The 25,911-nt window shown below is 35.0% G+C and overlaps 1 protein-coding gene across 2 annotated transcripts in view; it reads left to right on the forward strand.

The window, feature by feature from the left end:
- The window catches only part of LOC106462802 (E3 UFM1-protein ligase 1-like), a 125,410-nt gene that overhangs the window by 72,177 nt on the left and 27,322 nt on the right, over positions 1–25,911 (forward strand). For both annotated transcript variants that reach the window (XM_013922763.2, XM_022390151.1), the window contains exons 12-13: positions 7,552–7,715; positions 9,583–9,719. In XM_013922763.2, the coding sequence (XP_013778217.1) occupies positions 7,552–7,715; positions 9,583–9,719 (301 nt within the window). The remainder of the gene's footprint in view (positions 1–7,551; positions 7,716–9,582; positions 9,720–25,911) is intronic.

The following is a 25,911-nucleotide window of genomic DNA, read 5'->3' on the forward strand; positions in this document are numbered from 1 at the left end:
TCACTTTGTAAAAACTAAAAGTCAGTTTTATGTTATTGGATACGGTAACATGGGAGCACATGGACCATGTCATTGTAACTTCTGTATTGTTAGCCAGGCATGGCTGAAAGGTCAGTATAATAAAAATAATAAATATATATATATATATTAACGTATAATGTTACGAGAATGAAGCTATTTAGTCTAAACATTTATATTTGTGTTATAATTTGTAGTCATTCTAGAACGGAAGAGGCATAATTTAAATTTCATCATTTTTTATGGTGGTTACCAGATCACTCAAATCTATCAAACGCTTAGAGATTCATTAGTAAGAATAACAGATAAAATATATAATTTTTCTCCAGAAATATTTGATAATTATCTGGACATTATAAAGACATGTGAAATTTGAAATTTTTTTCATGCCTTTTTTCTTTCATTTCACATGTTGCCCATCTAACAAGCAAAGTAATTTTCATTTTAAGATTGATTATACTTTTATGCATCAGAAGATTTGATATTTTGCATATGAAATCATTGTAATGTTTGCTGATAATATGCCAAATTTTGTTAACATATGCTTACTAATTTAAAATTTATAACATGAAAACTATAACAAGCACAAAATGGTTACAAAGTCGGTCCCAGGGAATGAGCTCATGCTGGAATAGTTAAATGGGAACTTGTTACTGACTGAGTATAAAATTTTTTTGCCTTAACCCTTTTCCTACTACCTCAATGGATTACTCCAGCCAAGCGACCCCATAGTAACCATCAGACTTTTCATACTATAACTTTAAACTTGTTTTGTGTATCTTCATGGAAGCTTTTAGTAAATATTAAATGTATTTTTGTAGGGAAAAAAGCCAGAATTTTTAATTAAGTATTTTTAATAAAAATGTGTTCATGAATATATGGAGTCAGAGATTAATTTAAGGTTAAAAATACTTTTTTCATCTGAAAATTATCCAATTTCATTTGAATAATCTTTAAAACCTCTTAAATAGAAATCAAATATTTTTGTTCACTAAACTATATTTCTTCTGTTATTTCCTCTGCTCTAACTTAACTCTACATATATTCAGTTAATTTGACTGAACTCTTAACCACCATATAGAAGTACAGAGTGAAATTAGTAGTACTTTTCTAACCTTTTTTTAGTACTGACCACAAAGTTCCAAAATACTTCTCCTGAAAACTTCTACTTCTAACCTTTTCACATTTATTTCATATATTTATTTTATACTGTTAGTGGCTGAGGTAGAAACCTTCCAAACATAAAGCAATGAATCACTGCTCTTGCCAATAGACTGTTTAAAATACAGTGGTTGCAAGGAGAATTGTCCGAAGTAATATAAATGCAAGGAAATGTTTATGATATAACTCTGTACTAGTCTGGGCCAATCCAATAAACTTTGTAGATATTTGGATGCTAGATATCAACCTAGGGTGGTGATAATTTAGCAGTATAAGTGTACAGTGTGTAAATGCTTATGAACATGTACATATATTATTAATATTTACTCAAAATGCTTAATTTTTAGTTGTCTTAAAAAAATAAATCAATCATTAAAAAATTTATATAAAAAACTGATTTCCAATGCTTACAATGTTGTGAAATTGATATGTGCTTATGTGTCGTACTTGTTAAGCCTCGCCATAAACCTTGTTTATTCTTTTGAGTGGAGGGGGAAGACAAATTTATTTTTGTAAATTTCAAAGATGCATTTTAGAAAACCAAAAAATTATAAAATTACCACACTGAAACACACAAAACCACTGTAATTTATCTGGCTTTCTAATTTAGCTATATGTGGGTTAAAAAATATTTAATTGATGTTCACAATAATGACTTTATTAACAGTGTTCAACATTTCTAGTAAAAGTTTGGCTTCCCTTTCCTTCAAGCCAATTACAAATGGCTGTCAGGTTTATGTAGCTTGGAATGTGATCTTTCTGTTGGTTATAAACATGTACTTAAGAGAAGTAGGCATGAGTAGACAGGAGGTTTCAAAAGAATGGAGTAGTGGGAAGGGGCTACTCAATAGGTTTGCTAAATATATTGATATCTCATCAAATCAAAAAGATGGAAGGTTTTTATTTCATATTCTAGCTTCTCAAATGTCTGAAATTTGAGTTTCTTATTTGTTAACCACTATAGACATTTTATTGAAGGCATAATACATTATAAACTGACCAATAAGACAAGAGGACATGCAATGTGACTCACAAAAAAGGATATTTAGCAATTTGTTTTAAATATTTTCTTCAGGATTATAAAATTAAAACATATCCAGTAATAAAATTTTAATTATAGTCAATTTTATTGACATGCATTGATAATAAAGTTGTTTAATTAAATTTTGAATATAACATGATATATAAATGTCATGATATGCATTCTTTGACATATCTATAGTTAGAGGGTTAAATAACCCTAATTTTAATTTTGAGTCATAAAAAAATTCTAGAAACAAAATTATGAACAACTTGGAGTTAAATAAATTTCTCCATTAATATGAGAAATATATATAGTTTCATAAGTACTAAGTAATAAACAGTCCAAAATCCAGACTTTAGATTTTGGTCGTGGGTGTGTTGGCAGTGGTACTATTAACTAGCAGCCTTTCCTATAGTCTGTGAACTCAAAATTAATAGTAACTTTATTCAGTGTTAATGGGTATTAAATCATATACCTTTATTTGTTTAGACACTGAAAGAAGACACTGCATGGTCAAACAATTAGATAATGTAAGTAACAATAGAAAATGCTTCTATCTACAGTGTATGCAAATTAGAGTGGTCATGTGAATCACCAGAACTATATTAGTTGTGATAGACTTGTATAGCTATTTGACAACAGTCATGGGAAAGCAGAAGGATTTCAATGACTTTACAAGAGATATGCATGATAGTGGGTGCCTGTGCATCTGACTCGTTCTTTGGTACAACAAATGTATTGAACAATGTCATTGGATGTTTGCAGAAAACAGATTCAAGAAAGCATGACATTATTAGTTTGTAGAGAAACTGTCAACAATGGGTTAGGCATACATGTTTCCACTCAAACAACGTACTGAAAGCTACATATGGACTTTGGTAGCAGGTCATTTGTAATAAAACTCCTCATCATTCCATTGAACAAGAAAATTCACCTTGAGCATCATGACCAGAGAATCAACCAATGGAAGAAGATTATGTGGTCAGACAAATAATCTTTTACACTATTTGCAATAAATGGAAGAATCTGGATGTGCAGAGTTCCCATGAAGCACAACATTACACATGAATCACTTCATTGGTTCAAACTCCTGGAAATACTATTGTTTAGGGCATACTTAGATGGTATGGATGTGGTCTTCTAATTGCATTTAAGGCATGGTAAATACCTAAGTATTGTGGCAAAGTTCATTCTGCATTGCTGCTTCTATATTCAAATGAGATGTTTCAGACCAATAATGCCATAATCCATCACGCCTGTATTGTACGTAATGTGTTTAAAGAACACGACAGTGACTGCATTTGCTCTGCCCAGCGCAGTTCCCTGATCTCATTTCTGTAGAACATCTGTGGAATGTTTTGGTACAACACATCAGAGCCATTCACAACTCCTTCCTCTCCAAACAAATTATGCATAATGCTCATGGATGAATGATTATAAATACCACACGATGCCTTGTGGCAGGACTGTTGAAATTGTCCTAACAACTGTTGACATCATTATATAATTTTTGGGAAGGCAGTGGGTACACCATGAAAATTTTAAAGAGACGTATACATTTTTCCCATTTACATATGTTCTCTCAACCAACTTAAAAATTTATATAACATATATATAAAGTCAATTTTCAATTGAAAATATACACTGCACAAAACAGAAGATGGAAAGATCTTGCAATATTATATTTTCTAGCAGAAATACCTGCCCTCTGGGCAGGTATAACTGCTAGTTCCTGTGGAAGGATATTGGGCCTATGGCGTTTTCTGGAATTGTCGGACAGTTTTGTAACAATCTACTCATACTTGACATTCAATAATGATCACTATCCATGAGAAAATTGAAATTTTAGTTTAGAAATGAGCTATCATCACAGCATTACATCACAGAGTAGATTTTATTGAAGTATTTCTTTGTTGATGCAGTTATCAATGAAAGTGCCTTGCTTTTCTGTTACAACACTCACAAGATTTTCACTGAAGAAAAACAAATGATTTTTTTAAGTTTGTTTTTTGATTATTTTATATTTGAAATTTACTCCTTTTTTGTAATTTTTATTGGTTAAATCTGAAACATATAATTTTTATGGAAATCTCATTTATTGCTCAGGTATAAAAATACTGCCTAGTTATAAAAATATTACCCAGTTATGATTTGTGGTGATCGGTGCTGTAGTTTCCAAGATCAAATATTTTCAGTAACTACCACACACCATTTAAATTCATTATCATGTTTATCTCTTAGCAGACATCTTATGATCAGTCATATCATCTGAAAAACAAGTGGTTGGTCATTCAGCCTATGCCTGTTACAATGGCCTCACATAATATTGTCTCAGTTATTGCTGAAATGAATCATAAGCTTCTTCATAAATCTGTACTAGACCCATATAAAAACATTTGGATTTTTGCGTGTGTAGAGTATAATACAAGTGGCAGCTACAAGCACAGAAGACTGTTACACATGAATTGGTTATGAGTGTCTCAAAGTATTGTTAGCAGAATAAATTTGAAACTCCTGCTTCATGACTGAATCAGGTGTTTAAAGGCACAACTGCATACTGTGTTTGTCTACAGACTTCACAAGGCTGGCCTGTAGTAAAGTTGAATTCTATTCTACTTACAGTAGGGCACAAACCAATGGACCAATGATGTAGAATATGCAACAAGATTATAAGTTTATACTAAATTGGATGAAATCTGGAACCAAGTTTGTCTCAATTTTCTAACAAGAACATGATAGAAGTATGTTGTGAGCAGAAATAAGCATTAGTGGATGTACCAATCTCTGTATCTTGTAGAATATTGCTATTAATGCCACACTCTATAGCAGGGATGTCAAATAGGTTTTAACTCTCTCTACACGAGCTTGGTCAAATTGACCGACCACGTGACCAATTTGTACTCATTTAAAGTCATTATAGTTTTGATATTACTAACTTTTAATATATTATGAGTATCTTCACAAAATTTGGTAGACTTTCAGTCAACATTACAAGTATTTTTAATAAACTAAAATAAGAGTTGTCTGTGAATATATTGAGTCTTTTTTCATGTTATGATAAAAAATCATAATGTCTAAAACTTCCTAAATACATTTCAAACATTTATTTTAGTAAAACTTTATATTTTATCTGTTATTTTTTCTACCCTAACTCTACTCAAGATCAGTCAATTTGACCGATCTCGTAACCATAAAAAAAATTAAAATAAATCTTTTTTTTCTCTTTGTATAATGATTTCAGTTTGTAACATGAAACTATATTTATTTATCTTAAGTAGCTTTAAATTTGTAACAGTATGCATCTATTTATTTTATTTATTGCCCTTTGAATCAATGTCTAACTGCTATTCACACCTATATAACTTGTAAATCACTTGGGGAATGTGTGGCTCATGTTATGCTATCAAATTACTTTACCCACGAGCTACTCCGAGCTGCTCGTGTGTGCCTTGTGAAAAGTTTGTCTTATATTATTATTATTTATTTTACCTAATATAACCTTATACTATCCTAAAGAAAACCATATTTAAGTTACTTTTATAATAATAAATAAAGAATACATATGAAAAACAAGAAATAAAGTACTTACCTGGACCTTAATTTTTTTATTGTCGACTGTTGATGAAACTTAACCCTAATTTTTTATACTAACGGTAGTAGAGTAGTAAATAATTTTTATTTAATTAAACAGTGCACCAAAGAACATAGAATAATAACATGCAAAAATCATACAGTGTCCCATAACTATTATAATTTTTCTGGCTTTCTAACGATATGACAAGAACCATTAGAAATTCATTCAAACTAGTCAATATCTTTCCCTTGGTAACTAAGCTTGTATTATTTTCTTGACAATTTTCTGTTCAGAACACAATGTAATTTGATACAACATTTGATTGATGAAAACCTTTCTATTGGTTAGAAATAATATATTATTAAATGTAAGAGAGAACAATTAACAAATTCTGAAAGAAAGGATGTGACAGGTGGGTGTGACAAGAGGGGTCTTGTTTTCTATTTGATAGCTTTGTAATCAAACAAGATTGAAGGCTATAAAATTTATGATTTGTATGGGTGATAACAAAATTATAGTGAGTAATTTATGCTAAGTTTTGTACTTATTGGAGGGGTGATGAATAAATTAGAGAAGAGAGGAGGCTTAGAGAAAAAATGTCATATTTCTCACACTATGGGAAATTCATAAAATTAAGAACTTAAAGATTATATATTATTAAAATATGGTTTATTAGCTACAATTATATGCTATATCAATCGGTATACCATAAACAAAAAGTAGTTTAATTAAATTTTGAATATAACTCACTCTAAAGATTGTGACGTGCAGAAAAGGATACCTCTTGTGAGAAGGTTACCTGACATGCTAAAATAAAATTCATTTGTTTGATCTTTTTTGGATCATTTTTGATCATGTTTGGCCTGTAAATTATTGACTAAAGAGTAACATGCATTACTGAATCTTCACTTTTTTAGCCTTTATTTAACATTTGACTTTCACAAAACTAAGTCAATAAACACAGGATGGGAATTGAAATTGCAACTTTCTTTAAAGAATTGAACATATCTGGCATAATTTCCTAAACCTTCAAAATTTCATTTTCAAACAGCATGATTCACCAGATAATTGTTTTGTTTCCATAGTTCCACAAGTTCCATTTCACATATTTAACCAACTAAAGCATTTGATAGTTAAATTGTGTACATCAAATTCAGCTGGGTAGTTAACAAATTTAATAGTTTTTCCAATTTTTCTAAATTGCTGAAATCTTAATGAAAATTGTTCCATTTTAGAGATTAACACATTTGAAAATAGTTGGAACACATCTGCACTTGATTTTTCATGTGTCCAAATTAATTAAGAATTGTTTATATTTTGGATTTCATTTCAGAGTTTCCAACATCCTTTATAAATATTCTGAGTTTAATTCTAAAACCTTTTATAAAACATAATGTCTGTATTTTTGCTATATCCTAATAATAAATGCTAGTGTTGTTATACTTTATAAAAACAATGACAATATAATTCACACGATAAAAACTTAGATTGTAATTTAAAAGAGAAACTACGTCCACAAGTTAGGTAACATCAAACTCTGTTTGAAAATCTTTTATTTACATTAATTTTCACAAATTGCATTGAAAAGTCTGTGACTTTCTAGGCTTTGAAAAGTCACCTATTCATCTTCCATATCTTTCAAAGACCATAAAACCTCAAGATTAAATATTAGTAGAAAAAACTAAAAAAATAATTGGAAAATTACTAGCAACCAATTATTCACTAATTTGCATATCAGCACATCCTTAGCCTAGTTTTTTTGTTTTTTCTTCAGGCCTCTCACTAAGAAATACCAGGAGGAAGTTAAATCTGCATTTCTTTCCTCAACTGCTGCCTCTAGTTCCACAAGGAAGAAAACACATGGAGAACTACAGGATAAGTTGAACACAATGTTTGGAGAAGTCCACATGTTCTACAAAGGTGTAAAAGTATTCCAGGGTAACTATATTTGTGTTTTGCAGTCACGTCATGGTTTTACTGTCTACTGTTTAGTTGCAGGAAAAGTGTAATATCGGTCCTTAAAGGTATGTAGATTGATGTATTGATGTTGAAATATATAGATTGATGTTTAATGTGGTGGTGTGATGCAGCTATGTGAAAGTGTTTTAAGGTACTAAATAGAAATGAACCATTGGTCGGGGAAATATTTCTATGTTACAAAATATGAAAAATTGAATAACAATTACAAGGTGAAATACTGAACTTAAAATGTGAAATCTCATAATCACGTGAAACAAGAAAACATCAGAAGATATTCCACATCTAGTTTACTTGTCACTTTAAATGTCAGCATTTAGTAATGCTGGACAAGAACTGATGACTCTGGCCATTTCAAGCTGTGAAATTATATATAGTAAAGTTGTCAAGGAAACAAATACAAAAGTTTGTGTGCTTCAAACTAAGAATTTTTAACTTATTTCCAAATTTCTGTTAAAAAGCATTATTTTTACCATACTTTAAACCTGTACTTTATTTGGAACCAGCTGTAAACCTAAATTTAGTCTCTCTAATCTAATGCAACTCACCCTCCAGTGGCTGAGCAGTAAGTGTGAAGGCATATATAATGCTAAAAACTGGGTTTCAATATGTATGATGGGCACAGAACAGATTATCCATTATGTAGCTTTGTGCTTTACAACAAACAAACTAAAAAAACGTAATGTAGTTTAACACTTGTACACTATGAAGTACTAATACATTTACCTTGTGTTAGTTCAGTGTTTACAGAAATAAATTATTTATTTCACATAATACATTTTTAATGACATACATTCACATAAGTAGATGATTAAAATAGAGCAGGTTTTGAAACATATATACTTATATTTTATCATGTCATTATTTGTTATATTTATACTTACTGGACACACAGTGTAGAAATTTTGAAGTGCTCTGATTCAAGGACAGATTTTTTTTACAAGTTTAAAGTTTTTTAATCTATTCGGTTTGCTTGAGCAAAACCTGCATATATTTATTGATGTCACTGTGGTAAAATGGCATCATATGTGTCTCCTGAGGGTTCAGCAGTAAATTTGTAGACTTCCAATACTTACATCTGGAGTTCAATTTCTCCATGGTGGATGAAGCTAAGATAACCCATGATGTAGCTTTGAGCTAAGAAAAAGCAAACATTCCCCCCCTCTTTATAAATGATACAGTATTATTTACAGAGATTTATCCCAAATCATTCTCCACACACACACATACACACACAAGAAGTATTTTTGTTTCTTGATTGATTTGTTGTAGTTCCTTCCTCTATCACGTATAACATTGTTTCAATCTATTTGTCCTTTTAATTGCATTATTTGGTAAATTGCTTTTGTTCTTATATTGTAACAGTATAATATATTTTAGCACAATACTTGTTGTGTTAACAGTTTTACAGTTTCATTCCCCTGTAGATTTCATACATTCAGCTCTGAAACTGAATGTGCAAAGTTGATACTTTAACTAAGTTATGTGACAAACTTTAATGCTGCTGACATCGCATTTCTATTGTCAGTAACATTATCAAGAATATGCATGGGAAGTATTTTTATAAACTTTTATAGTTTTTCATGTATTTTGTTATCATACAAAATTCACTCTGTATGCATAAAATGTGGAGATTTATTCTATTGTATTTTGTATTGATATCTGTAATGTAGATTGCCACAATAAATGTTATCAATTTAACAAACCAACTTACTTACCTCAGCCATTTAAATCCCATTATCTATACAACCACTAAAGTTTGGTTTTTACTAGACTTGATTTTTTTTTCCAGAGTTTAAGATAAAAATAAGATATTTAATATATTTAGAGGACATTCAAATCCAGCTTACTAAGCACTTGTTGAAAACAATTTGCACTGATATGGTCAACACTGTGGTCAACTACTTGGCTATAGAACACAGAATGTATGCTGAAAAGGATGCATCTATTTCTTTAACATCAGAGGTACGTCTTTTTTTTTTAATCACTGTGTTTATAAGGCTTTAAAAACATGTGTTTATGTAAAATGAACTATCATATTTAATATAGTGTATGAATTATTTTAAAGTAGTAACAGTCTATTACTGTTTATACAGTCTTTCAACTCTAAATCTTTCAGTTAAGTTCTAGATTGTCTTTTTTGGGAAATAAACCCAAATGCACCTTGCAGTTCCTCTGTAGAAGAAATGCAACATACAGCACAAATGGAAAATTATGCTATACCATGATATCTACCATGAACTTCTGTGCCTATGAGTTGCTCAAATGGGCTCTTGGAATTCATTGTTTATGTTCAGTTGATAGACTTAGGAAAGTACATAAAAAGAATGTGGACAACTTTGGCATTGTGTTGCAAAGCAGTAACATGAAACATCATCAGTTGTGAAAGAAATGATTGTACTCGTTCGTGTTTCATTAACATACATTGTGAACACTCATCTTTAGAACTTCAAACTATTAGATCGTCAAGAAATTAATGTTGCTTTTTTTTTATATTAAAAAACAACTTGTATATCGAAACAAAACATTTATTATTCCCGAATTATAACTGAACCTAGTATGAATATGAGGTTCAAAGTATTGAATACAGACGTTCCCGTTACAGTTGCGCTATTGGTACAACTTCCCAGGACTCAGGTTTGACATTATTTGCAGATGAGGTACAGGTTTTAATTCACATGGAGCTGGATTCATATGTTAGGATGGCAGTTTCTTTTCCTTTTCAACCTGACTATGTTGCTGAAGAAGAATATAATCAAGATAAAGACAACTTGGACTCTCTTTTCCCAGCACCTTCTTATTTTGGTTAGTCACAATCTACACCTCTTCAAGAGATTTTGCCTTCCACCTCTTTTTTGTAGTTTCTTAATCAGGTATGTAGTAATTTAAATGTTTCTCCTATTGCCTATGATGCCCATTCTTCCTTATTGAATGAAATTCCCTCTTCCGAATTTTGTTTCCCTCTTGACCCAACATTAGGGTTCATGCTCAAAGATTTTCAGCTGGATGTTGGTAGGCCCCATCCCCCTCACTTGTCTGACCAAGATGCTTTGGCATACCATCAATCGAATCTGTGAGCAACTGTTAATTTTCACCAAGCTCAATTCTCGCAGATTTGCCTTTCTCTTTCTACCTTTTACATCGCCTGTCTTTCCTCCAATTATTTTCAGAGGCCATTCTTTGCTCCCTGAACTTTTTTTAGGTGAGCTCAGGTCCCTCCTTTGGTCCACTATGTCTCGTTTATTGGCCTTTGCTCTCTCCCTTAATACCTGGCTCATGTGCTTGTCGGACTTGTTGCAGAGAGATGCATTTCTTGCAGGGGTGTATCTCTCCCATTCATCCCTGCGGGATCTGCATCAAGTCCCCTTTCTATGCAATGCCATATTTGGGGGTCATCCTGATTCTTGGGAATCTAGAATTGATGTGACTAGATTACATTCTTCCTTGTCTTCTCTGGTCAGATATTTATCTCACCCTCCCTCTTCCTTTCAGGAGTCACCCATCTTTGTTTCCCGTCCTCCTCCTTTTTTGCACTGGCCCTTGCTTTCCTCCTGGCACTCCCAACCCTATTCTTGTTATTTTTGCACCCAGGCTGACCAACATCAGCAATATAGGTGATGTTACTGAGGTTTCTAGACTGGTGAGAGCCAGATTGCTCAACTTCTCTACCATGTGGCAGCATTTCACATATCCATGGGTTCTACAGGTTCTGTCAGGAGGTCTCTGCCTCCCGTTTCAATCCCTCACCCATTCTTGTATTCCCTTCACACCCTCACAGGCTCCTACATCTCTCAGTCGTCTTACAGAAGCTATCAAATGGGTGTGCTCTATTCAACTTGGATTTTATTCCCTTTTCTTCATAGTCGCCAAGAAGATGGGAGATTGGAGACCTATCATTGATCTGTCCCAGTTGAATTGATTTATAGAACCCCCTCCTCTCTTCTCTATGGAGTCTTATCTCTCACTTCTGTTGGTGTTTTCCCTGGGACTCTGGATGACCAAATTCAATGTGACAGATGCCTATCTTCACACTTCCATTGCTTCCAAGTCATGTCATTATCTTTGGTTCATCTGTGAGGGTCTGCTGTTCCAGTTCTGGGCTCTGGCTTTTGAACTAACATCAACTCCCTATGTGTTTTGTCGGATGGTACAAACTTTTGCCCAACATCTTCATTTCATGAGTCTTTTCACTTATAATTACATGAATAACTGGCTCCTGCTCACTTCTTCCAGTTCACAGTCCTGAGACCACACTTGTCTGCTTCTCCAAGGGTGAGATTCGTGAAAAAGATGGAGAAGTTCGTTCTTACCTCCACTGAATACCTTATTCATTTGGGGTTTTTCTTCAATTCCAAACTAAATTGGGCCCAGCCTTCTCCTCTTTGTCTTTAGAATATGGAGCAAGCAGTCTACAAGGCCCTTACCTCACATTATTTCACAGCTCAAGAGTTTCAATCTCTTTTGGGAATGTGGGCTTCCTTGGAGGCCCTTATTCCTTGGGTCAAGCTCATATGCATTTCTTCAGTAAACACTCTTAAATCAGTGTAACTTCTGCTTGGATTACTTGGACCACCCTGTTCCCCTGCCTTGGTGACTAGACAGGGACCAGACCATAGCAGGGGTTCTGCTTCCTCCACCTTGTCTGGATTTACATCTGTTCACAAATGCATCTTTAGAGGGTTGGGGTGCTTACCTCAACTCTCAGGAGTTTTCCAGTCTCTGAGTTTTCTTTCCATATCAACATTCTCAAACTTATGGTAATTTGTCAAGCTTTATCCCACTTCCTTCCTCTCCTGCGACGAAGGGTGGTTATGGTACATCCCAATAACTCCACAGTGGTCACTTATATCACCAAGTCTTATTCTTGACTCCTTGAATCTGGTTGCGGATCGTTTATATTGCCCCCAAAATATTCTTCCCACAAAGTGATTCCTCAATCCACAGGTTTTTCAGTGAGTGTGCTCTCAGTTGTGGGCCTCCTAATATCAATACTTTTGCAACCAACTTCTTACAACAAATTACCTTCCTTTTGATATCCCATATTACACTTGCTAGCTTTGGAAGTGAATGTATTCAGTCAATATTGGAGGGGACATCACATCCATGCTTACCCTTCTATTCAACTCCTCCCCAGAGTTCTATCCCTAATCCAAACCACTTAATGTGTATTCTTCCTGGTGGCTCCTTTTGTCCGGTGCAACCATGGTCCCCACTGCTCTGACCTTCACTTGTACAACCTCTCCTACCCTTACCTCTGTCTCGGTCTCTCCTCCATCAACTTCAGTGAGACATCATTCATTCAGATATCACCACCATCCATCTTCATGCATGGCTTTTGTCAGATCCATTGTCTCAGCCCAGGAACTGATTCCACATTGCTGTGTGTTACCTTTCCAGATCCATACAATCTTCTTCCATGTCTATTTACCAGAGGCAAATGCATACCTTCCACCTTTGGTCTCTTGGATGGGTTGTCCATCCTTCCCACACTTCCATTCTTCATCTTTCCCAATTCTTCACCTGGTTGTTTGACAAAGGTTTTTCCACTTTGACTGTGTTTGGCTATCAGGCGGCCTTGTCAAACACCCTCCGTTTCTCCAAGTTTTGTAAGGTTTAGTCTTCCCCTGCTCCTTTTGGGCCATGCATCCTCCATATTCCTTTGAATTGTCTGATGCGGATCTCATTGTGCTCCTTTACGCCCTTTCCCATCCTCCTTTTGAACCTTGGTCTACGTGTTTCATATACCATTCCTCCCTCAAGACCTATTTCCCTCTCTTCCTCACTTGCAGACGTCATTGATCAGATAGTTATGCCATTAATGTTACCTGAATCATCTACTACTTGTGTCATCCTATATCCAAACCATTCCTTACTTCCTAAGACCTATGCTGCCTGAAAAGTGACCTGTCTTGGCTGTGTTTTAGTGGACTAGTATTTTGTAAAATACAGTCACATTTCAATTATTATACATAAAATATGTATATAAATTATTACTATTTAGAAATAAGTTCTTAAACTTATTTTTCTTAAAACATAGATCAGTAAATAAAGAAGTAAAACTCTTCTAGTTATGATCTTTGTACTCATTTGCCACTTGTTGTAGATTGCTAAGCCTTATGAAATTTCCCATGTGGAGGATGTGAAAATAAAAAAATTTTTTAGGTTTTATATATACATTTTAAATATCCAAAAAATCATAAATTACTATATTAATACCATAGATTTCACCATAATTTATCAAGCATAGTAACTAAACTGTATTTCGGTCTAAAAAAAATACGAAATTTCAAGTTCACTAAAGACTTGCCTCATTGTTTGAAATCTTGTGGGAAAAGAACAAAATTAGCACAATAACACGTCAGAATGGCTGAGGAAACCACTAGGTGGACATTCTGAGCTTTTGATTGGTTATTCACCTCATATATAGAAGTAAGTGTATATAAGGGACTGTTTCCAAAAATGGAAAGAGGTGGGTGCAGGGCCACTGTGTTTTATTCAGTACAGGAGCAATATCTTAGCAAATAGAAAAGATGAAAGGTTCTTATTTCATATCCTACCTTGTCAATATCGATAGTTTGAGTTCGTAATTCATACAAAACTGTAGATTTTGTACTTGGACATCACAAACATCTAATTTGAACCAGTGCTGCATTCAACATACCACATAACACACAAAAATTGATGTTTAGCTGTGTGTTTTTTTTAATATTTTAAATTAAGAAATTAACTAACGTATAATACTAAAATTTGAATTATAATCTACAATAGAATCCTGGTTTCAATACCCGTGGTGGGCAGAGCACAGATAGCCCATTGTGTAGCTTTGTGCTATAAACAAACAAAAATCTACAATTTGATACCAAACTTATTGACACAGATTCATAAAATAGTAGTTCAATAAAATTTTGAATGCAAGTCAATAAACAATAGGGTTAAACCTGCACTATTTACTGGTATTGATATAATGCTCACTGTCGAGGTGGGATGTCCTGCAAGACCACAGGTGATATGGTACATTACCTCCATTAACATATACAGCTATTCTCGTTTAGTGCTTCCCTCTATATGCAAAACATTTTATTCCAGGCTGTTTGTTGTCCCCAAGAAAACTGGAGACTGGCAGCCTGTAATAGATTTGTCCCACCTCAGTCAATTTCTCAGTTTCCCTCATTTTACCATGGAATCATTTTTCACTCTCAGGTGGGCCTTTTCTCCAGGTTTTTTGATGACCAAGATGGACATCAGAAATGCTTATTTGCATATCCCAATATCTTAGAAGTCGCAACCATATCTTCAGTTTGTTCATTGCAGGGTGATTTATCAGTTTTGTGCCCTACCATTCAGGCTTGCTTCGGCCCCCATATGTTTTTTGTTGGGTGGTTCGAGCATTTGTTCATCACTTACATGTTCTCAGGTTGCACTTTCATCATTATATGGATGACTGGTTACTTTTAGCTCACTATGAACAGTAGTCTGTCCATCACACTCATCAGCTGCTCCTGGAGGTGGCTCAACTTGACTGGTTAATGAAATTGGAAAAGTCATTCCTTCAACCTACCCAACATCTGATCCATTTGGGTGTTTTTTTCAACACCCATCTCAGTCAGGCCCAACCTTCTCCTCCTCGATTTTGTTCAATGGAGTTTTCAGTTCTCCATGCTCTTACTGCTCCATCTATTACAGCTCGTGAGGTTCTATAACTTTTGGGGATGTGGTCTTCCATGGCAGCCTTTATCTCCTTAGGTCGTGCTCATATTACCCTTCCTCCTAACCTAGTCAATGATCTGCAATGATGGTTGGACAGGACCCATACATCGCCAGGTGCCCTGCTTCCTCCTCCTAGTCCAGATTGACATATTTTCATGGACACCTCCCTTCAGGGATGGGGGGGCATGGGTCAATCAACAGGAAGCTTTGGAGTGTTCGTCTGAAGCTGAGAGGTTTTATCAAATCAACACCCTGGAGCTTTTCACTGTACATTGGTCTTGGGTTCATTCTGACAATTCTATAGTGGTTACTTATCTCAATCACCAGGGTGGCACCTGTTATCGATCTTTCTGTTTTCATTCATTGGATCTTCTTGAGCTCACATGCAAGATATTAATATCATTTTGTGTCATGTTCCGGGTGCTTTCAATCTTGTCATGGATCATTTTCATCTTTCCCATCCAGACAAAATTTATCCGATCGAGTGGTCTCTCGATTCTCTTGTTTTCCAGTGGCTTTACCCTTAGTGGGGTACTCCTCACATAGATGCATTTGCCATGTCCCTCAACCACAAATTACCTCTGTTTTGGTCTCTGGTTCCTCATCCTCTCACTCTGGCTGTCAATGTTTTCAGTCAAGATTGGGCCAACAAATACCCATTTGTTTATTCTCACATTCGACTTCTTCACTGTGTGATTTCAATCATCCATACCACTTCATGTCAAGTCCTTCTGATTGCTCCTTACTGATCAGCTTAGCCATGGTTTCCATGGCTTCTCCAGCTCAAACTCTTATCACCAGTGCTTCATCCAGCTCTTCCTGTCCCCCATCTTCACACTTGATTTTTATCCAGTCTTTGCCGAGGAGAGCAGTACACATGTCGTGGCCACATTGTTTATGTTACTCTGTATTTATTTTTATGTGATTGGTCCTCAACCTCCTAATGCCAAGGATGAGTTGTGGAACCTCATCTGTATGGTTGAGGTAGTGTAGCTATGGAGCTACATCAGGTGTTTTTGTTTTTACTATGCATTGCACCTCTCAGAATGAATTACACTTGTGCACATCCTTTTTTTTCTAACCCTATCAGGTTCATTTCCTTCTTCAAGGACAAAGGGCATTCATGTTTCAGAAGTTTTGTAGTATCCCACATGTGTGCTTCAGTTCATCTCAGAGCACACCCATTCATTCTGGGCAGTTGCTTTCTGCTCCTCTACTTTTCCAATATGAGATTCTAGCTTTGCGTGAGAAAAGGTAAGACTATATCAGAAGTCAACATTTTCTTACACTGAAAATGTATCTCTGATAGGTACTTACCTCCTTTCACACACTTCCCTCTATTCCTCCCCACTGCCAGTGTTATTCTTTAAGATCCTGCCAATTCTTGAAACTGAGGATTGAGCAGGAATAACAGAGGGAGCTAGCTGTGCCAATACCATTGGTGCAATACTATTGGTGGAGAGTAGTCACACGCTATGTACATGCTCAATAGAGGCACAAAATTGGTGAGATACATAGACTGTTGTACTGAGCATGAAATTTTTTTAGCCGTGCTTAGAGGGCAGAAAGAAGACCAAGATAGCTTCATATGAGACAAGGTAAGTACCTGTTGAAAAAAAATTTTCAATGTAAGTAAATGTTAACATTTGTGAATATATGGAGTCAAGGTGTTGACTGCTTTGAATGTAAAGTGATTTTCATGTTAAAATTAAAAATACTTCATCGTAAAATTTTCAAATTTCAATTGCATAATCTCTAAAACCTCCTAAATAAAGATCAAAATTTTCTTTTCATTTAAACTTTGTTTTATATAATTTTTTCTACTCTAGCTCTATATCTTTATCAATTTGGCCAATCTTATAAACACCATATGAAAAACAACCAACTAAATTACCCTTTTTTCTTTCTAAAGTGAATGCAAAATGTAATGGGAAACTACATTTGTTTATTCTAAATGGCTTATTGCTTGTAACAGTTTACATCTGTTTCAACTTAATTTTATTGTTTTAGTTCACTTTGAACTATGTATGACTAATGATACTGCCATGCAAGCTGTAAATCACTCAGCAAACATATAGTTCAAGTTACCAACTTGAGTGACATAACACACAAGCCACTTGCGTGCTTACCTCATGGAGAATTATTATTATTCATCTTACCTAATCTAAGTTAATAGGTTTCTGTTTTTTACATTTTAGTTATTTTTATAGCAATAAATAAAAAATATACATGAGAAACAAAAAATATAGTATTCTTTTATTTACCTCTTGTTTTGTTTTTTGCTCTCTGTTGCCAATGAAATTTAAGCCTACTTTTTGTATACTAATGGTACTAGTACACCAAATATTTTTTATTGATTTAAATAATGCACCTAAGAACATAGAATAGTAACATGCACAAAGCAAGTAATGTCTTCTAACTATTATAATTTACCTAGCTTTCCAACTATGACATAAGAGCCTTAAAATAATTCCCCTAACTTCTTGGCCTTTGTATTGGTTATGAATAAAATGATATAAATATCAGAGAGAATTATTTGCAATTTGTGAAAGGTAGGATGTGGCAGGTTGGTCTGACTTTCTAGCTTGTGTCTCAGTAAATAAAGAAGACTGAAGACTATAAAAATTAGACTTTTCCTTAGTAATTAATATATTATAATGAGTAATTTACATTAAACTCCATACTTCAGAGAGAGGGGGTAAATAAATTAGAGAATAGGAGAGATCTAGAAGACACATGTCACGATTCTCATACAAGGGAAGATTGAAGATTTATATAAATATTTCCTTTTAAAATTAAGAAATTAAAACTTGTATAATATTAAAATTTGATTCAGTATTTTCATTTTGTTATCAACTCTATTCATATACATTGATAGTAATGTAACAGGGAACAGTTAGTCTTTAAATTCAACTGTACGCATTACAAATAAAGTCATTTTATACCAGGATATTTTATGGGCAGTCATGGGTTAGGCTAACAAGCCACACACTCAAGGAAGCTTACATAAAGAATTCAATCAGAAACTAGGTAACACAGAAGCAAATATTTAATGTATTGTAGAAACAAAACATAGAATTAGTACAATTTATTTTACAGCTGCACATTCAAGTTTCCCTTTCAATGTTTGGATATTCTTCTAGAATGACATTAACTGTTCAGTTATATCTAATAGTTTTTCAATTACTTCAAACCTGACTAAACCTTCAGACAATATTTGAAATAGAGAAGTCATTATAATTTACACAAAGTTTGAGTGGTGATAGTTTGCAACCTCTGTCAGTTGGAAGATCTTTCACGAAGGTTTCACTTTACTGGAACACGTCTGAACTCTGATGCTGAATTACTCTCTTCTTAATGATCTGGAATGAACTCTTTGCATTGGCTCTTATGCTTGTGAGATATGATGTTGATCTCTGAAGCAAAATCATAACTACAACATGTGATTCTAACTTTTGCTTTACTTTTTTCACACATTACCAGAGCTCTTGTTTTTCTTCAGTCTTCTTGGAATTTGGCATGTCCTTCTTTGTATTTCTTTATTTTACTTCCAATTAAATGTATGCTTGTTATTTGAATTTTTTCATAACCTCATTTGGTCATCTTGCTTGCTTATTGGCATTGAAAGTTTTCATGATCTTATTTGGTCATCTGATGTTCGTTTAAATCTCCTATGACATTTAGTAAATTATAATTTTGTTAATTGGTTTTTCTTCTGAAATTTACAATACCAAAACATTTGCTGTTAAGCAATTGTTTTAGTAAAGTAGTTCAGTTAAATATTAAATCTAACTAAAAAGTCATGACGTGTGCATTTTAACCTACTGGTAGCAAGAGACTTAATTCTCATCTCTTCATCCTAAAGCATAGTTTTTTTTCTTGGTTGCTAGAGAAATTGAACCTTTTCTCATAGAATTCCAAAATGATAATCAGGTGTTGCCTTTTATGGCTGAAGATCTCTTTGGTCTTGTCAGAAAATTGTTTGAAATATTTATCACTTTAGAACGTTCCCAAATTGATACTGGTTTTATTACAAAGAAAGTCCTTAATGATTTTAAGATGGCTTCAAAAATTAGTGATGAAAAGTTGATAGACTTTAGGCTTGAATGCAGTCAGTTCTTCAATGCTGTTGTTGTGAAAATTATTCAGAATTTTACCTTAATTTATAGCTTAGTAAGGAACATGAGCTGCTTGAATCTGGAAGTGATGTTGTTAAATACATCATCCAGTGCTTTTATGTTTTCAGCTTGTCTAAAAAAGTATGATAAGTGCAAGCAGAGTGGAAGAAAGGGCTGTAACACTATTCTCAGACAGTACATAGAGCTTCTCATGACATCCCTGCAGTTGCCTGATTCAAGAGTTCATACACTTCAGAGTGAGAAGGACAGATTGAATACTCTATATTTCAAACTCTGGGTGCTTTGGAGAGTTTGGAAATCTTTCTTTTTCCTTGTCTCATGTACAAGTCAGTGTCAAAAGGGGCTTTCCTGTAAATAAAAAAAAATATTATAGAAAACCAACAAAACATGTCCCATAATGCTAGGAGAGTCATAATTGACCACATTAGACATTCTGGGGGTGTCTTGAATGTAAACCTAACTACAGAAATACTTACCTTTATTGGAAATGCATAACAAAGTTATAGGACATACTTAGAAGAGGAGAAGTCCAGAAAGTAGAAGCAGCAGAATGATGACTAGAGAAAGGTTGAAAAAACTGAATTGGAACTGGAAGATCTCAAAAATAAGAAGAGTCTGACGTTAAGCAACTCCTTTCATCAGCTGATGACAACTTTAAAAAAGTTTTTAAAAAAGAAGTTTTAGCCTTCTCCCAATTCCCTGTAAGAATAATCCTTGAAACTGTCAAACAAGCACATTGAATTAATTATTTTCAAATAATTCAATTACATTTGAACACTGCTAAATTAGTAATAGAAATATTACTGCCTTTTCACCATATAAAGCATTATTTACCAATATTTGTATAATATTTACATTTCCAAATGTACATCCAGATGCTGTTTCATGTGTAATCCACATGAAATGGCCCTTGATTTTTTAAAAATCGTCACTGAGAAGTAATAAATTTCATTTTTGCTTAGGTGTAGGCAATCTGTGACCTTCATTTTTCTGTTACCTTATGAAAATAGCCCACATTCTTCAGGCTATAATAACTATTTGTATCAGATCACAAGCTGAGTCAGACTTTTAAACATTTCAGAAAAATGTGCTTTTTATTTTTGTGATAAATTTAATTATTTATAGTGATAAGAATTGCATACATATCAACAATATAGCAAACATTTTTTAAAGTCTTGCTGTTTTATCATGTTGAACAAATCCATTCAGTTCTGCAGTCTGTTGCTTATGTATGTTTAAAATACTTTATTATTTAGATCTAAATATAAATTAAATCGAAATTTTATGTTTAACACAAAATGAGAAAAAAAAATGTAGTTGTGAACAAGTATTATCCAATAATCCTTGCAAAACCAAAGTGATGACTGAAATTTTTTCACTCCAATAAAAAGAAAAACTGCATAGCTATATAAATGAGAATTTACAGTCAAGGTTTCTCATTAACATTTCTTTACCTTTGTGGTTCCTTTTTATAAACATAATAACATTAAGTTTTGCTATTGAAACTTCTAATCCATATGTTTGCCTTCTTGTGATAAATACTAATGCTAACAAGATAATTATTAGGGAAGAGGTTTAAATAAGAATTGTTTGTTTGTATAGTATTTTCCTTCAAGATCTACTACAGCTATATTTTCCTCTATTATGTTTACTTCATGTACACTGATGCTGTTTCACATGTCAAAAAAAAAGAAACTTGTAACTTGAATTGCACACTCATATCATTAGACATAGGTGTGAACTACACTTATATTAATATTATCTGATGTTACTTGTTTGCCTTATAATATGGTCCTTGAATATTGTTTATTTCCAATACATACATACCTCCACTCCCACTTATAACTATTACCCGAGTGCCAGGGTTTTTCCTTTGCCCATCTAATATTGATTTTATTTGTTCTCATTTGCTCCAGTCTTTTATACCCTACTAAATTTCCATTGACAATATTTGTTTCATAACACTCCATCTATGTCAATGCACCTCTATCGTGGAAGCAAATCAGATCTGTCCTACCCCACTTCTGATATCTAGCATCGCACATCATTCGCGAGGGGAGGGGGTCAATCTCGGTTGAGACTGTCGGTGATCTCATTTGTAGTGAGATGGAGAAATATATTTGGATCTTTGGTGGTCCTCCAGGGGTTCTGAGGCTGCAATTGAGGGCGATCCTCGACATTCTGGACACAGTTTAGATTTGCTTTCTCCTGTGCCTTCTTTTAGTCTGTTGGATTTTTAGTCCTCCTGTGGGACAGTGGTGAGTTTAAAGACTCATAGCATTGGGATCCATGGTTCGATTCCCTTGGGTCGACACAGCAGATGGCCCGACATTGCTTTGCTCTAACAAAGCAAACTTACTTCACAAAAGGTTGTTCCAATCAATGGTAATCAAAACAGTCTTTAAAGAAAATGAAAAAGGCCACTTTCGAATAAACATCCTTTGATTAGTTTAGAGTTTTTTCCTGGTTGCTTTTGAGCTTGCTCCTTAATTAAAGGTTGAAAGTTCTGGGATCAAATTTTTAGGACTTCTCTCCATCCACAGATATTGTGGTTCATGTCGGAACGTTTACTTCTCATTTATGTGAAGGGACAGGTATGCCTTATCTGACATGTTGTCGGAACTTCGTGATTTAACTTACTACCACCAGGTGGAAGCATTTTCCGACTCTCAAATGATACATCTGCTCCTCGATTTCGTAGTTCTAAGGTGGAGTTTGTAGTTAACCTGAGTAAATCTATATCCCCTAATGGGACAGAGTCTTAACATCCACCATGTTTTCCTTTTACTTCACTTTGTTGGAAGACTCAGGATCACCAACTTCATTTATGATATGCTGGATCCCTTGTTAACATGCCCGTTGGTTCAATCTTCGGTTTCTGCATTCCTCCCTGTTGTCATTGGAGGCTCATATTTCATCAGATCCTACAGGGGGTCATAGTTCTGCCCCTGTTTGTTGGTCCAGACTCCCGACATTAGCCTCTCAGCACATTGGTACTCAGAATATATTCTGTCTATATCCAAGGGTTCTGCTGCTTAGTCAGATCATTGGCAGTGTCAGTTATAATTGTATACCTTCAAGATCTGTGGGGGCTCGGTTCCAATAATTTCTGGATGTGTGGTAATTTAACCATGGATCCAGAAGCACTGCAGGTCCTTGACTCAAGATTAGTCATTCAGTTCATATCTTCACCTCTATTATCCAACCAATCTGTGGCATTTCTGCCTTTGCAGATCATCGGGATTTGGAACTTAGTTCTAAGGCTATCAGAAATTGTTGGTCTGGGGGTAGTGAGTGAGTTGTGCAAGTTCTTCCGGGGTTTTATTCCTGTCAGTTTTGGGGACTATGCAGACAGAAGATTGGGGTCTAGTCATTGGTCTTTCTTGTCTGTATCCATGCCTAGATTCTCCAAGGTTCACAAGTTACTCATTCATCAATCTGAGTTGACATTTTTTACTGCTGTTCCAGGTTTTTACCTTCAGACTCACATCAGCTTCACATGGGTTGGGCCAGATTGTACAGGTTTTCTCGTCACTTGTCAGAACATCACATCCTGATTCTACTTTAAGAAATGATCAAGGCAGGCATCATTTTCAGGGCTGAGACATCTACCCTTGCTCCAATTCCATTTGTCATCAGTCTGGGTATTTTTTATTTTACACTCGTCTCTCAGTCGAGCTCAGTTGACTCCCATCCAGCTCCATTTTATGGAATAAGATGTCAGACAATTACCTCTTCTTCTTCCATGACATGGTTGGTTCTTTCTCTTCTAGAAATGTGGGCATCACTCGAATGCCTTTGAGACAATAGCACAATAGATCCTTTTAATGGTCTTTATGAGTTTAAGTGATCATAAACATCAATTCACTGGTTTCCTTAGTTGGGATCATTCTTCGATCTTGAGGGATTGTTAAGTCAGTACACTAATATGATATGGGTTCCTCTGATGCTACCTTGTCCAGGGATCCATCTTTTCACAAATGCCTTGCTTCACAGATGGGGTGCACATACCAACAGTCAGGAATTCCAGGGTCTATACTTGGATGAAGAGGCTTCCCTACATAATGTTTCAGTCCTTCTTGCTCTTCAACAAGCAATGAATGCCTCATGGTCTGTGCTTTTTTTAGGGGAAAATTGTCAGGCTTCACTCTGCTAATTCCATGGTGGCATTTTGTGTTTTTCATTGAGGAGGCACTTTGTCCAGGGATCCCTGTTTTCGATTTTTGGACCTCCTTTCTTGGGACCATTCCTATCTTATCACCCTACTAGCTTGTCATGTTCCGAGGGTTGATGCCTGTGGTAACAGGTCAATTGAGGAGTTTTCATTGAGGAGGCACTTTGTCCAGGGATCCCTGTTTTCGATTTTTGGGCCTCCTTTCTTGGGACCATTCCTATCTTATCACCCTACTAGCTTGTCATGTTCCGAGGGTTGATGCCTGTGGTAACAGGTCAATTGTCTCAATCCTCACTGATTCTCCCGAGAGAATAGATGCTACATCACAAGATTCTGTTGGATTGGCTCTAATTTTGCAACTCTGGTTGGTGTGTTGGCCTCTCATTGAATCACCCAACTACTGGCAATTTGGTCTCCAGTGCCTCATCTTCAGCCTTTGGCAATGGATGCATTCTGTCAGGACAGGATTACAACTGTAGGCCTTCTCTCCTCTTCATATATTACACAGTGTACTCAATATGTTTGTTCCAACCTTGTTGATAGCACCAGATTGGTTGCCACACCCTGGTTTTTGCATCTGCAGTACCTTCCAATGTGTCAACCTCTTCCACTTCTTTTCAGCTATCTCTGTGGAGACAGCCATGATCTGCCTTAATACACCCAACTATCCAGAAGCTCAAGTTTCAGGCATGGAGATTATACAGCATTGGGGTTTAATTTCTAAGGTTTCTGTATATCTGTCTCAGTTTTTGCTTACTCTGAGTCAAAAGAAATGACACTCATATCAGCAATGGGGTATTGAGATTAGGTTGAACCCAGTTTGGGCAGAAGTGCCAACCATAACTCATTTTTAACCTGGCTCTTTGGCAGAAGTTTTTGCATCTTTCACAGTAACTCTGTTTAAGGCGGCCTTATCGACTACCAATCGATTTTCATGACTACATAATTTTTGAGTCCCCAATACTCTCTGGATTCCTGAAATAGCTTTGGGTCTTTGATCCTAAATGATTATTCCGGTTACCTAATAGGTGTATTAATATTACAGTACAGGCTCTTTATCAACACCTGTTTGTGCCCTGACTTATATGCCATGTATCCCCTTTACCAGAAGGTTTATTTTTTGTGACTGCTGACCTACAGACATCACCAGTCGGAGTAATTTGCACTGTTTGTCCACAGACCACAATCACATTTTTTCTACATCCTCAGACCAATTTTCTTACCCAAGACACTTTCATACAGGATAGGGGTTAAAATCTTTTTCACTTATTCATCTCATCACTATTTCTCAATTCTTTGTCCAATCAGATTTCAATTGTGGTCATGTTCAGTGAGGGTCTTGAAGGTTTTTTGCCTGCTGTAATGCCTTTGAGATGCTAGACAACAACCTTTCTTCTGGGCTCTTTTTGATGGCAAGGATTCTTTTTCTAGTCACATCTAATCAGATTCGTCACATTACTATGTCCTTATCAGTCCAGTCAGATTTCTATGTCCTTATCAGTCCAGTCAGATTGTCTGCTGGAGGTCATTGTGCAGACTGGTTATCTCACATTATTTCCATGATCTGGCAGTCTCTTCATCCGTGGGTTTTTGCCTACCCCCTGTAGCTATCTTAACCATTTCAACTATATTATACAGAGGAGTGTATATTATCTTTGTTACCTTTGGGTCCCTTTCCTTGTTTTCATAGGATTCCACTCTGTTGCAAGTGTTAACCAGGCAGGTGTGCTTTTATCAAACCAATTCTGCACTAGCAACCACTATTTCACTATAATTACTAATGGTTGCAATAGGCTCTGTAGAAATGAGGTGTTCTATAAGACCACCTAGGAGCTCACCAGGTGAGATTACCATACTGTTCTGGACTGCCACTCATGAACTATCGTGAGTAAAGCATAAGGTGATCTTGTCAGTCATTGTATTGATTTTGGCTCAGTACATTGTTAATGGATGGAGGTCCATTATATTTTCGTAATTTCAAATGCAGAGTGGTCCCATACTTGGTCCTTGGTTAAACACAGTTGTTCCATGCCCTCCTTATAATTCCGGGGACAAGTGGAAGGCTCCTTGCCCTCTTGGTTGGGGAATGAGGATGATTGTTCATAATTCCAGATGGGATGTGTTCTGTTCCTTTGGT

This window comes from Limulus polyphemus, unplaced genomic scaffold, assembly GCF_000517525.1.
Source record: "Limulus polyphemus unplaced genomic scaffold, Limulus_polyphemus-2.1.2 Scaffold1255, whole genome shotgun sequence".
NCBI lineage: Eukaryota > Metazoa > Arthropoda > Merostomata > Xiphosura > Limulidae > Limulus > Limulus polyphemus.